At 46.2% G+C, this 15,437-nt stretch overlaps 1 protein-coding gene across 3 annotated transcripts in view; it reads left to right on the top strand.

Moving 5' to 3' along the window:
* Positions 1 to 10,621: 10,621 nt before the first annotated feature.
* LOC129695592 (poly [ADP-ribose] polymerase tankyrase-1) overlaps positions 10,622 to 15,437 on the top strand; it is a 92,173-nt gene continuing 87,357 nt past the window's right edge. For 2 of the 3 annotated variants that reach the window (XM_055632682.1, XM_055632681.1), the window contains exon 1: positions 10,622 to 10,949. In XM_055632682.1, the coding sequence (XP_055488657.1) occupies positions 10,655 to 10,949 (295 nt within the window). In that variant the 5' untranslated portion in view covers positions 10,622 to 10,654. Of the gene's footprint in view, positions 10,950 to 12,067; positions 12,361 to 15,437 lie in introns of those variants that run through there. The other variant, XM_055632683.1, reaches the window with a different exon arrangement.

Below are 15,437 nucleotides of genomic sequence, written 5' to 3'. Positions count from 1 at the left end.
ATCCTCCTATTTCTACCCTGACTGGCCCGTGGTACTGGTAGTAATCCAGAGCTTATTACCTTTGAGGTCCTACTTTTAAGTTTATCTCCTAGCTCCCTAAATCTTGTAGGAGCTCATCCCTTTTTTTACCTATATCGTTGGTGCCAATATGCACCACGACAACTGGCTGTTCACCCTCCCCCTCCAGAATGTTCTGCAGCCGTTCAGTGACATCCCTGACCCTTGCACCAGGGAGGTAACATACCATCCTGGAGTCTCGTTTGCTGCCGCAGAAACGCCTATCTATTCCCCTGACAATTGAATCCCCTATTACTATTGCCCTTCCACTCTTTTTCCCCCCCTCATGTGCCGCAGAGCCACCCATGGTGCCATGAACTTGGCTGCTGCTGCATTCCCCTGATGAGCAATCTCCCTCAACAGTATCCAAAATGGTCCTGCACTACCTGCCTACCTGCCTACTGATGGTCGATGGTCTGCGTGGACTCGGTGGGTGACACTGTATCTCAAAACAAAACTAACTTAACTCCTTGTGATAACTTGGCGTAAGCTTATAACTCCTTGGTGCATTGAATTGGTCAACTCTGTCTGACTTCCTGAGTCCAGCTTGCTAAACCAATGAGAACTTGCCAATTCCACAAATAATCTCCTCATCTACAGTTCAGTTAATCATTTGGAGTTTCCACACAAGCACACACTTATGACTGGCTTGAGGGTCACAACCAAAGGGTTTACACTATCACCATGTTGAGTCTTTACCAATACCACATATTATGCTAGTCTACATAGGTCCTCTTTCAGCTGCGGCTTAAGAGTAAAAGGAACAAGCCCAGACAATAAGATGCGTCTGAAGAAGTGGCTCGACCCGATCCTTTTCTCCAGAAATGTTGCGTAACCCGCTAAGTTACTCCAGCATTTTGTGTCTATCTCCGGACAATAATAACTGGGTTTGGCTCCCAAATAAATACAAATACAATCTTATAACCCAAGATTAACACTGTGCAAGTCAATGATGTAGCTCATACTGTAGCAAAACCTTATCTAGAGTCACGGATGCCATGCATCACAATGTATTTCTGCCTCACCAATGTACAGTGCCAGAGCCATCCTTTCCCATTTGTATCAGCTATCTCATATAATTGACTATGATAATTGGAGATACAAGGCACTGCAGATGCTGGAATCTTGAGTAAAAAACACAAAGTGCTGCGGGAATTTAATGGATTAGGGACATCTGTTGAGGGAATGGTCAAGCGACTGATTCAAAGGAGGTCCTAATCTAAAATGTCATCTGCCCATTCCCTCCACAGATTATGTCCGACCTGCGGAGTTCCTCCATTACTTTGTGATTTGGCCATGATAATTTGTGGCTTCGTCATCATCTCAACAATGCATGACCTTTCACTAAAAATCTGCAAAAACCACCCACGGTACACTTGCGGAAGCGTGCTATTGCAAACTAGTAAAGCTGCCTGCAGACCCATTGTTTCTGCTTGTTCATGCCCAACCGAATTAATTTCCACATACCTCGACTCCACCCTATCCCCCCTGGTCCAATCCCTCCCCACCTACGCCCAAGCCACCTCACATGCTTTTTGTATCTTACATTACTTCCATTTTCCAGGCCACCCTACTCCCTCAACTTTACTATGGATGTCCAGCCACTCCACACCTCTATCCCCCACCTGGAGGGTCTTAAAGCCCTCCATTTCTTCCTCAATCGCAGAAACAACCAATTTCCACCCATCAATACTCTCCTCTGCCTAGCAGAGCTGGTCCTTACCCTCAACAATTTCTCCAACTCCTCACTCTTCCTCCAGATCCAAGGCGTAGCTATGGGCACTCGCATGGGTCCAAGCTGTGCCTGCCTCATTGTAGGGTACGTCGAGCAATCCCTGTTCCTGGCTTACACTGGCACTATCCCCGAACTCTACCTCCGCTACATTGACGACTGCATTGGTGCTATCCCCTGCACCCATGCAGAACTCACTGACTTCATCCACTTCACCACTAATTTTCATACTGCACTTCGACCATTTCCGACATCTCCCTGCTGTTTCTAGATATCATCATCTCCATCACAGGAAACAGACTTGTTATATTCCGGATGGCAGAATGAATAACAACTTACATGCAGGTTGCCTGGATCATGAGATAGAGATTTATTACCCAACATTCCCTGCTTATATTGAACACCAACTCATTAACATATACATGTAATGTATGAATACATTATACTGCTCTCCCTTTTTTTTAAAGTATTACATCTAAGTATTCAGTTACAATTTTATTGTTGTGATACTTGATTTAAACCAGTATTTGTAAAATCTTAAATGAGAAACATAATATATTTATTTTACATACCTACACATTTTTGTTTTACTTATACAGTGAGTTACTTAACTTACAAACCTAATCTGACTACTGGTTTACGGATCCTGCCTGATCGTCTAACAGTAACAGGTGTAACAGGTTTAGGTGTTGACTCAACTGTTGGCTTGTTTGGCTCTGTTTTAGTACCCTGACTTTGACAAGAGGAATCTGTTTCTTTGTCTGTACTAACTGAACTTTGTGTTTCAATCACAGTGGTCTCTTCCAACTCACTTTCAGATAAAAACTCAGGGATTAGGACTTCATGCTCAGTTTTTGGTTTATCTTTGGCTGGAATCATTTGATCAACGTGAACACTTTTGATCCTATCTCCAACTTCAACTAGGTATCTTTTTGTTCCACACACTTCCACTATTTCCCCCAACCTCCCATTTGTCTCGACTGGACTTGTTGGGAGGACTGAGAACATGAACTTGCTCATCTGACTTGAAGTACCTCTCCTTTTTGTGGGAGTCAAAATGGCATTTTTGACTTCACTGGTATTGCTCAACTCTCAAGGCCAAATTGGGTTGAACTAGACCTAAGGGCCTGTCCCACTTGGGTGTCATTTGCGTGTCATGCAGGTGGCGCGCAAAGGTTTTGTGAATCCCAAAATCCTGGTGTGCCGCGCGCGGTTGCGCTTCACTGTCTACACCACCATGCCTCACCATGCGCGCGCATCATGTGCGTGTCACGTGCGTCGTGACGCGAAATGATGTTGCGTAAATGATGCCCAAGTGGAACAGGCTCTTTAGGCGTATTCTTAGCTTTCTCGTCATCAACAGTTCTGCAGGTGAGTAACCCGTTGTTGGGTTGTGTGGTTCTGTACTGCAGCAAGAAACTAGCCAAACGAGCTTTGAACTTCCCTGCAAAACCTGTATCTTGAGAGCATCTTTAACAACTCTAATAGACCTTTCCGCCACCCATTGGAGGTTGGATGGTATGTGGGAACAAGTGTGTGTTTTACACCTTTCCGCTGCATGAACTCTTTGAACTGTTCTGAACGAAACTGAGGCCCGTTATCAGAATCAAGTTCTTCCAGTAAACCATGGCATGCAAACATGGATCTCAACTCATCTATGGTACGCTCGGTGGTAGTGCTTGACCCCACATGCTTAACCTCAATCCATTTGGAATGACTATATACTAGCACCAGAAAGTGATCATTATCCTTTTCACAAAAATCTACGTGAACTCTCTGAAAAGGCCTAATTGGCCATGACCACGGTTGCAGTGGTGTATTTGGTGGTTTACTCTGGCAATTTTGGCAGACGCTACATTTGCTCACCAGTGAATCGATGTCACTGTCAATACCAGGCCAATACACAAAACTTCTGGCAATTGACTTCATGCTTACTATGCCAGGATGTTCGGCATGAAGTTCATTCATAATTTTGTTTCTCAAAGACTCTGGTACAACCACTCTGTAACCCCACTTAATGCATCCCTGCTCACATGATAATTCATGGCTTCAATTATGGAAAGGCTTCAGCTCTGAGTTCAGAACTGAGTTCAATCCACTATTGATTTCAGTCCAACCATTCAATGTCTGTTCATAGACCCTCTTCAGCACAGTGTCTTTCTCTGTTTCTGCTGCAATTTCTGTTGCACTGGAAAGTCTTCATCTACAACTTGCAGTTTGTAGATTGAGTTCTCACTTCCCACGTCAGAGTTCTCATGGGGCAACCGGGACAACGCATCTGCAACTGCGTTGCACTTGGAGCTTCTGTACTCCACCTTGTAGTCATACTGGGACAGCAAAATTGCCCAGCGCTGCATCCTTGATGCCGCCATGGAAGGTATAGCTGACTTGGGACCAAGTATCACTAGTAGTGGCTTGTGATCAGTCACTAGGGTGAATGGTCTGCCGAGAAGAAACTGATGGAATTTCTTGATTCCGAACACGATGCTGAGTGCTTCCTTTTCTATCTGTGCATAATTGCGTTCACTCGGTGATAGGGTGCGGGATGCAAAAGCAATAGGCTTTTCCTGTCCGTCATTCATTACGTGGGAGATCACTGCACCTACACCATAACTTGAAGCATCACAAGCAAGTTTCATCTCACGTGTCGTATCGTAGTGAACAAGGAGTTTGTCACTTGTCAAGTTTTCCTTGCAGATGTCATATGCACGTTGCTGTTCCTTTCCCCACACCCATTTCACATCTATTTGTAGCAGATGATGTAGTGGCTTTAGCACAGTTGCTAAATCTGGAAGGAATCGTGCATATACCTGCACCATCCCAAGGAATGATCGTAGCTCTGACACATTGTTGGGTTTTGGAGCATTCACTATTGCTTCAACTTTCGCCTTCACAGGGCGAAGTCCATTGGCATCTACTTTGAGTCCAAGGTAGACCACCTCTGACTGCGCAAATGCACATTTACTTTGTCGCAGTTTGACATTGTGGCAGTTCAGTCGTGTGAGAACTTGCTCTAGGATTTCCAGATGTTCTACCATGCCCTCTGTCCATATCAGTAGGTCATCCTGATGCACACACACAGTGCAGAATGCCTTGTAACATTTTGTCCATGACGGACGGGAAATTTTTCAGGGAGGATTTCACACCATAGGGCAGTTTTGTATATGAATACAAGCACTTATGTGTGTTGATAGTCAAGTACTGCTGACTTTCCTTGTCAACATTGAGTTGGGCGTAAGGGTGAGACAAATCCAGTTTAGTGAAGACTCTTACTGAACTCGGCTCCCTGCCATACTTTGGTTTTGGTTTAGCGCCTCTTGGTTTGGCCAAAGGCACTGCCTTGTGATTGTAAACGGCCACTGCAGTCCGTGGTGGACGAAACTCGCACGCATTCTTTGATGCCATCTCCATCTTGCATGCTTTCTCGAATATAAGATCTGGAGTGTTCATGAGTTTGGACTGAATTTGTTCATCCACTAGACCACAAACAAATCTGTCGCATAGTGCGCATCTGAGAAAGGTTCCAAAGTTACAGTTCAAAGTTAAGTTTTTCAAGGGACCAATGTACTCATTGATTTACTCGTTCTGCTTCTGGTTTCTCGTGACAAATTTATAGCTTTCTGCAATTTCCAGAGGCTTTGGGTTGAAATGCTCCCCCAACTTTTTCATAATGTCATTGAATGGCGCATCTTTTGCCTTTATGGGTGCAAGGAGATTCACGAGTGTGTCGTACACTTCAGGACCGATCTCCGTGAGCAGAATTGCTTTCATGCGTTCGCAAAGAGCCTTATTTGTTTCAGTCACTATCTCTCCTTCACCACTAATCTCCAATATATTGTTTGCCGTGAAAATCATGTTTGCTCTCTCCATATAGGAGCTGAATGGCTCTCTACTCTTGTCTAAAGTGCCAAGGTTTCCGATGTAGCCCATGGACACTGCCATCGTGTCGTTCTCTTTTTTTTTACGTCGGGTCAAAAACCCCGATTTCCAGTCTGTTCTGGTATAACAATTCACCTAAAACTTAGCTGTACAAAGGCTATTCAGCTTGAGGAACGCGACAAAAAAAAATCTTATACAATCCCAAGGACGGCATCTTGCCACGTAGACACAACAGAGTCTGACAAACTCTCGACGATTTGTCCAGCTGCTGTTTTAAACCACAGTCCCCTGCATAGAAGGATCTGCAGCCTATCGTGTCCAGCTCGCAAACAACTGCGCGCAACTTCGTATTTACTGTTTAAAATGTTAAACAATACTGCATGTTGCAAAACAGTCCTGCACTGTATTTAAAGGATGAGTTCACAAACTCTATCACATCCTCGTTGCCAATTTTGTTATATTCCGGACGGCAAAATGAATAACAAGTTACACACTGATTGCCTGGATCACGAGAGAAAGATTTATTACACAACATTCCCTGCTTATATTGAACACCAACTAATTAACATATACATGAATATGTATAAATACATTACAAGACTATTGACCGACATCTACTATAAACCTACTGACTCCCACAGCTATCTTGTGGGATACAGTAGCTCCTACTCCCAATTCCTCCGTCTACGCTGCATCTACGACGAGGTTTTCCACACCAGGGCATTGGCGATGTCCTCATTCTTTAAGTAGGTATGTTACAAAACTTACCTTCAGCGGCGCTGTAATTCTGCCACTGGCCATATGCGCGTTTTGGCTCGTTTGAGGAGGGGGGCGGGATTAAAACGGGGTTTTTCCCGACCTGGTCCTGAATTATATTTGTTGGAGTGCAAGATTTTGCTAAAGAATCGTTCCTACGGCCGTTCTGTGTGCTTTAAAAAAAAATTCACCCGACAAGTTAATTGCTGGAGTCATTTTAAAAGCAGCTTCTGAAGCCGTCAATGCCGACAACAGGGACGGATTTTATGTAGGACCAGGTAAAAGAAAGTAGTTTATTTTTATGTATAAAAGTGTTGCTTAAGATGTATTTAATTCACATTTTACGTCGCGAAACGGTGATTCCCCCCCCCCCCCCCCCCCCCCCCCCCCCCAAGACAGGCAGTGTATTTGCTGCAGATATGGGGGTACAAATTCACCGCATCTGAACGTTCTAAATGGTCCCGTTCCAGTAAAACCCACTCGCAAGCTGATTTAAAGGGCCATTAATTTACAGGTATTAAACATTAAATTCCTTCCATTTGGCCTATAAACCCATGACAATGAGATTTAAAAATTATGTTATATTCTGAATTATTGTGTGGGTGTTATTTGGACACTTAGGCTATTTAAAAATGTTAATCTTTTCTTAAGAAATGGATAGATGTTTAGATCGAGTAATTTAATTTTGTAATTAGCTACATTTAGGTAACTAACTATTTATATGCTTTAATTTCAAGTAATCTAAGTAAGATTGTTTCATATTTGTTTCAGAATGCTTCAATCTACAATAACTAAAAATTTATTTCAGTTCTCTTAAATTTTAAGAAAGTTATCGCCCTTTAAATGTTCTCGATCACAGATTTTGTGTTAAGTCAATGAAAAAGCAATAAGGAACAAGATGCCAATTTCCGAGTATGAAAATGGCCATAACCTTTTTAATACTGAAGATATGAAAGTTTATTAAGTGTCAAATTAAACTTATTTTTATGCTTTATGTGATGGGATAAATTAAAGACTTGATTTTTAAAATCTCAAAATTTTGTAACATTGCTACTTTAAGGAACAGGGAACCTATAGATGAGGCCCTCACTAGGGTCTCCTCGATATCATGCAGCTCCGCTCTTACTCCGCCTCTCTCCTCTCGTAACAAGGACAGAGTCCCCCTTGTCCTCACCTTCCACCCCATCAGCCATTGCATACAACATATAATCCTCCAACATTTTTGCTACCTCCAAAGGAATCCCACTACTGGCCGCATCTTCCCATCTCCACTCCTTTCTGCTTTCCGCAGAGCGTTCCCTCCGTAACTCCCTGATCAACGCGCCCCTTCCTACGCAAACCACCTCCTCCCCAGGTACTTTCCCCTGCAACCACAGAAGGTGCAACACCTGTCACTTTATCTCCCCCCTCGACCCAAACAGTCTTTCCAGGTGAGGCAGAGGTTCACTTGCACCTCCTCCAACCTCATCTACTGCATCCGATGTTCCAGGTCTCAACTTCTCTACATCGGCGAGACCAGGCTCAGGCTCGGCGATCGTTTCGATGAACACCTCCGCTCAGTCCGTCTTAACCAAGCTGATCTCCCAGTGGCTCAGCAATTCAATACCCCCTCCCATTCCCAATCTGACCTCTCTGTCCTAGGTCTCCTCCATTGTTAGAGTGAGACCCAGCGCAAATTGAAAGAACAGCACTTCATCTTTCGCTTGGGTAATTTACACCCCAGCGGTATGAACGTTGACTTCTCTAACTTCAGGCAGCCATTGCTCTCTCTCCTTCCCCTCCCCTTCCCAGTCTTCCCACTACTCCCACTGTTTCTGCCTACTTTCTTTCTTTTTCCTACCCCCTCCCGTCATCAGTCTGAAGAAGGGTCTTGACCCGAAACGTCGCCAATTCCTTCTCTCCATAGATGCTGCCTCACCCACTGAGTTTCTCCAGCATTTTGTGTCTATCTGTGTATTGTGACCTATTTAGACCACAATAATATAAGAAACAGGAGTAGAATTTAGCCAATAGGCCTCATCGACCCTGCCTTTACCACTAAATAAGATCATGGCTGATCGAACCTTGGCTTCATCACCAATTCCTGCTCTTCCACCTCAAATCCTTTAACTTCCTTGGAATGCAATGGCAAGTTAATATCCACCTTGATTATATTTAATGACTTTGGCCTCAACAGTTCTGCGGTGTAGAGAATTTTAAAGGTTTATCATTCCCAGAGAATAGAAACTCCTCTTCATCTTCAGTTGAAACGGGTAATCCCTATTCCTGAACTATTCCATGTGCACGACACAGCCCGATTAGTGGAAACATCCTCTTAGCATCCATTCTGTCAATACCCTTTAGAAGTATCCTTCTTGAGTTCACATCCCCCTTAACCAACAAAAAGCCACCAGGGCATCATCCTGCCCATGGTAATTTGTGCTTTTTTGCTTCTACATCCTGGACCCTGGGACATGATCTCCTCTGTTGTTTTCTCTACCTTTGGCTGCTTATATATTTTTTCCCTCAAGGGGAGGAGTTTGGGAGCAGGGTTGAAAATTCAAGTGTTTGGCAATCATCTCTCTTTATAAGCAGATATGCTGGAATGGGCTCCAAAGGACTTTTGTAATAACTAAATTAGCATTACTTTAAGATATTTGCTTGAATATTGCAGGTTCCCAAGCCCTGTTTATCCTCACTTCACATCTGCATGTGTTGCAGACTAGCTGATAAAAATTAATTGTTGTAATGACTCAACAGCATTATAGATGTGATGGCGAACCATATAAACCTTGCTTTTTGCAACCCCTACTGGTGGATCACTGGGTTTACAAAAGTGGGGGTTGTCAAAAAGCAAGATTTATATGGTTCGCCTTCACATCTATAATGTTGTTGACTCATTACAATAATTAATTTATCTCGGAAATACAAAACCAGTAAGAAATTGCAGAGTTTTTTCCTGAAGAGCATTAATCAACGTTCAGATTTTAAAGACACCAACTATTTAAAAATATATTTCCGCCTCCTGACTGTCATGGTGGAATTCAAACTCAAAGGTCTGACTCCTATGCCAATGTGTCTCACTGCCAGTCCTGAAACCTAATCATTATGCCACCTACATCCTATTGTTATTCTCTGTATCACGGACTTCTGTAAAGTGGCGGAACACAAGTGCATTAGCCTGGGTGAGTGACACTCCTGAGCGGTATGTGGGTGACCGATACTGCCATCCACCAGTCCTGCCACCCCAGGCCACCATCCATCCACCAGCCCTGCCACCCCAGGCCGGCATACACTAGCTCCGGCGCTCCTGATAGCCATACACCAAACCTGGAGGCCCAGGCCACATTCCACCAGCCATGTCACCCTATCCATCAGCCCTGCCACCCCATCCCCACCCCTGCCTCCCCACCTACAAGCCCAGACCGCCCTACCGCAAGCCTGCACCACCCCAGGCCCCCCCCTGCCACCCCATCCACCAGTCCTGCCACCACCCCAGCCCAGGCCACCCCCCCCTCCACTCCCATGTACCCCCATTCACCACCCCCATCCACCAGCCTGTCCTGCCACCATGCCACCTGCCCCATCAACCACCCCCATGCAGGCCCCACACCCCCACCACCCCCCATCCACCACCCCATGTACTAGCCCCATTCACCACCACCCCCCCATGCACCAGCCCTATCCCCCCACCACCGTCACGTGCCACCTGCCCTTCCTCCACCACTCCCATGCACCGACCACCAGCCCAGCGGCATCCACCACTCGGCACCTGTAGCCCCATCCACCACCCCATGCACCACCACCACCCCCATGCTGTGGCGGCACCACTAGCCCCATCCACCACCCCCAGCTGCACCACCCCACCCCCATGCACCAGCCCCATCCACCACCCCCATGCACCAGCCCCATCCACCACCCCCCCGATGCACCACCACCAACCCCCTCGGCGCAGCATGCACCAAGAGGGAAGAGCACCAGCCCCATGCACCTAACTGTGGTGGATGTTAAATTTGTGTTGACTATGTGTTTTGTCACCACCAGACCGAAAGGCAATGACCACCACCAGCTAATCCACCACCCCACCACCCCCATGCACCACCCCCACCACCACCCCCATGCACCACCCCCATCCCCATGCACCACCACCTTGCCCAGGGAGTGGGGGGAGTGGAGGGAGCGAGCGTTCCGTGCGTGCGCGCTCCCGCCCACTGGGTGACGTCAGCCGGCGTTGCTGCAGTGACGGGGAAGATGGCGGCGCGGCGCAGTCAGCTTTCTCCCAGCGCCTCGGACCCGGGGCCGTCGTCGGTCGCGACCGCGGCTCCAACCTCCGACAGGCCCGACTCGCCGGGATTCACCGGTGGACACGTCACCCCCCCGGGCACGGGGACGACGGCGGGCGGCCCTGTGAGTGACTCGGGCCGAGAGCTGTTCGAGGCCTGCAGGAACGGCGATGTTTTGCGGGTGAAGCGCCTGGTGGACTCGGGCAATGTGAACGCCAAGGACATGGCCGGCAGAAAATCGACTCCGCTACACTTCGCTGCAGGTGTGTGACTCCCTCCCATGGGTCATGGGGTTGGAGCAAAGTCTGTGGTCGCTGGGGCGGGGGACCGTCTGCAGAGCTTAGGCCTCGGGATGCCAAAACAACTTATTAGCGATGGGATGGGATGGGAGAAGAAATGTTGTGGGCCCGGCTCGCAGTACCACGGCTGCCAAGCTCAGCGGCGGGCCCCGGGCGGCTTTCACTGAGTGGATGTTAAACATCTGAAATCCTCATTGTAGCATTATCACATATCGGCATGGATTCCTGTTGTATTTTCATAGAAGTGCAGGGTGCGGGATAAGGTTTAAAAAAAATGTTTTGATGCAACCGGTAGTTTTATTGTGTTTCTTGCGCATGAGCATTGCTAGAAATGTGCATCCCAGCTAATGTCAAATGTAAAAGCACAATATTATCAAAATGACATGAAGAAATTATAGATACGAACTGAATCTTGTCGACCCAGCCTTCTCCATGGGTAGAGTATCATGATTTTAAGTACACATGATCCCTGGGTTACAGACCTGACTATTGTATACAAATTTTCCCATATATTTTGAAAATAGGAAATTTAGTTACAGAAATACAAACCAGTATTCATTAACATCTGGATGCCTTATGTTCCATGTTAAATTTCGTTTCATGGATGAATCATTTGCTGGGATGTACAAATCTACCACATTAACAATACGTCCTTTTTTTAAATACATTAAATAACTGATGAACAGTAGCTGTAGGCACCCTGGGCAATTTTGTGTTCTTAAATCTAGTAAAAATACAACATTGATGTAGGATTGAGATTTTCCATATCTCAATGTGCACTAAAGTCCCTTGGGACTTCTGTGTTTACTGAACTGCACTGACTTGCAGGAAAACAAATTGGTTCACTGAGAGTTTTCGGGAGTGGTGCCCCTGTGTACTTTGAGTACTTCGAAGCACATGATAAATTAAGCAGAATTCAGCATGGGAAGGGAAAATCTTGTCTTGTATATCTGTTGGAATTCTTTGAGCATGTAAATAGAGTTAGTGGAGCAGACAAAATGTATCGGAAAGAACTGCAGATGTTGGTTTAAATTGAAGATAGATACAAAATGTTGGACAGGCTGGATTGGATGACGTTTCTGGTTGAGACCCTTCTTTAGACTGATGTCAGGGGAGTGGGCGATACAGTGATAAAAGTCAGAGACAGTATGACTGGTAGGATAACTGGGAAGTGGGAGGGGATGGCGATAGAGGGAAAGCAAGGGCTACTTGAAGTGAGGGGATGGAGAGAAAAGGAAAGCAAAGTCAGTGGATATTGTTTACCTGGATTTGCAGAAACCCTTTGATAAGGTGCTGCACAGGAGACGGCTGAAGAAGAAGAGAGCCCATGGTATTAGACGGGAAGGTACTAGCATGGATAGAAGATCCCCAAAAGGTTAGTTTGGAAGTTCAATTCAATTCAATTCAATTTATTTGTCATTTGGACCCCTTGAGGTCCAAACGAAATGATGTTTCTGCAGCCATACATTACAAACAAATAGACCCAAGACACAACATAATTTACATAAACATCCATCACATCGCTGTGATGGAAGGCCAAAAAAACAGGCCATCTCGCCACTGCACTCTCCCCCCCCCCCCCCCCCCCCTCTGCCCCCCCCCCGATGTCAAAGTCAAAGCCCCCGGCTGGCGATGGCGATTGTCCCGCGGCCATTAAAGCCACGCCGGGTGGTGTAAGGTCGCACACCGGGTTCTTGATGTTAGAGCCCCCGGCGTGCGCTCGCAGAGTCCCGCGGCCATTCCAAGCCGCGCAGGGCGGTGCTGTAAGGCCCCGCTCCAGGAGCTCTTCGACCCCGCAACTCGGGCGGGAGAAGTCGCCGTTGCGGGAGCCCTGAAAAGCGGTCTCCCTCCAGGGACCCGCGGGCTCCCGGTGCCGCCATCCGCCAGACCCGCAGTTGCAGCCTCCGAATCTCCGGAGGTCGGGCCGCAGCAGCGCTCCACCACCGCTCCACCCGCTCCGGACTCGGCCAGCTCCGCGATGGTGAGGTGAGTCGTCGGCACCAGAGCCCCCGGTCTTCTCCTGTTGGAGGCCGCTCCTCGTTGCAGGGAGACCCGACAAAGAAAAGGTCGGGTCTCCCGTGCAGGGAGAGATTAAAAGTTACCCCCTCCCTCCCCACCCACCCCCCCCCCCCCACACCCCAACCCACACCCAGACGGGCTGCAGAGGCCGCTGCTGACGAGAGTCCCCCGCCTAACAAAAAATTCAATTTTAATAACAAAAACTACATCTCCCTTGAAAAATAGCAAACGAGACAAAAAATAATTAAAGTGACAGCGCAGAAGCGGACCTGCTGCAGAGGACCGCTGCTGACGAGAGTCGCGCCGCCTACCGTGGTTCATATGTTGAGTCAGTAGTAAAGAAGTCAAATGTAATGTTAGCTTTTTTTTTTGAGAAAACTAGAATTTAAAAACGGGGATGTAATGCTGATTGGGTTGAGAGCGTCTTGGCGATGCTCTTTGGACCAGGAATGGGAACCGTGACGCGTGGGAAATTTTTAAGAAAGTTCCTCTGCAATCCTGAGGTCGGAGGACAGAGTGGGTCTCTCGATCAGGAAAGAGGATCTGAGGGAGTGTAGGAAGGAAAACTGCAGATGCTGGTTTAAATGAGCGATTTACATAAAATGCTGGAGTAACTCTGGTAGCATCTCTGGAGAGATGGAATGGGTGACGTTTCAGGTCGAGACCGTTCTTCAGACTGAGAGTCAGTGTAATGCTGAGGCTTTATAAGGTACTGGTCAGATCGTATTTGGAGTATTGTGAGCAGTTTTGGGCCCCATATCTGGGGAAGGCTGTGCTGGTGTTGGCAAGAGAGAGTCCAGAGGAAGTTTACGAGAATTATCCTAGGGATGATTGCATTAACGTATGATGAGCGTTTGACAGTACTGCCAAAATAGCTTGCTGGAGTTTAGTAGAAAGAGAGGGGACCTCATTGAAACTTACTGAATAGTGAAAGACCTGATTAGAGTGGATATGGAGAGAATGTTTACACTAGTTGGAGAGTGTATGACGAGGGGGCACGGCCTCAGAATAAAAGGACGTACCTTTAGAAAGGGAATGAGGTGGAATTTCTTTAGTCAGAGGGTGGTTAAGCTGTAGAATTCATTGCCACAGACAGCAAAAGAGGCCAAGTCATTGGGTATTTTTAAGGCAGAGATTGGCAGATTCTTGATTAATAAGGGTGTCCAAGGTTATGGGGAGAAGGCAGGAGGATGGGGTTGAGAGGGAAAGATAGATCAGCTGTGATTGAATGGTGGAGTAGACGATGGGCCGAATGACCTAATTCTGCTCCCATAACTTATGAACAATGAAAAGACAAAGTGTGAATAAAGAATAAGGATAGAAAGGGTGCAAAATATGAAGCCTGGGGAAGGAATATAGGTGGAAGGGAACGGGGAAATGAAAAAAGGCAAGTTATTATGTGAACAGTGATTTGGGAAAGTAAGTCATTGGCAATGGGCAAGCTAGCATATGATTGATTGATCTTGATATTGAGAGAATTGAAGTGCAACAGCAATATTGTCCTGTTGTAATTCTAAAAAGCCTTGGTGAGACCACACCTTTGGTATTGTGTGCTGTTTGGGCCTTTTTATATGAAAAATAGTGAAGAAGAATAGTGAAAGGTTTGGATAGAGTGGTTGTGGAGAGGATGTTTCCACTAGTGGGAGAGTCTCGGACCAGAGGGCATAGCCTCAGAATAAAAGGACGTTCCTTTAGGAAGGAGATGAGGAATTTCTTTAGTCAGCAAGTGGTGAATCTGGAATTAATTGCCACAGAAGGCTGTGGAGACCAAGTCAATGGACATTTTTAAGGCAGAGTTAGATTCTTGATTAGTACGGGTGTCAGAGATTATGGGGAGAAGGCAGGAGAATGGGGTTGAGAGGAAGAGATAGATCAGCCATGATTGAATGGCAGAGTAGACTTGATGGGCCGAATTGCCTAATTCTGCTCCAATCATAAACATGAATAATCTCACTATCAAAAGTATAGTGAGGATTCGCTAAACAAATTCATTGGGTGGCAGGACTGATGTGTGAAGAGAGATTGGGCCATTTCAACGTATGTTCACTTGAGTTTAGAGTTTACAAAATTCTAATAGGGCTGTACTGACACAGTGCAAGAAAAATGTCTCAGTGGCATGGAAATTCAGGTCAGGAATTACATGTTAAGGATAGGAGATATTGCATCTAGGATTGAGCTGAGGTTTTTTTTTATCCAGAGGGTGGTGAACTCATGGAATTCTCTTATCACTGAAAGCAGTTGAAGCCAAATCAACACATGTTGAAAGTTAGATTATGTTCTTGGGTCTACATGGATTTAAAGGATATGGAGAGAAAGTAGGACAGGCTGTTAAGTTTGTATAATTGGTTATTACATTAAATGCAAAGGAGGCTTGAAGGGCCGAACATATTTTATGTTTTTAAATTTGTACATCACGTGGATTGCGTGTTTGAA

Source organism: Leucoraja erinacea, chromosome 3, assembly GCF_028641065.1.
Source record: "Leucoraja erinacea ecotype New England chromosome 3, Leri_hhj_1, whole genome shotgun sequence".
Lineage (NCBI taxonomy): Eukaryota > Metazoa > Chordata > Chondrichthyes > Rajiformes > Rajidae > Leucoraja > Leucoraja erinaceus.
Note: the sequence above shows the minus strand (reverse complement) of the source record. Positions and strands in the feature narration are given on the sequence as shown.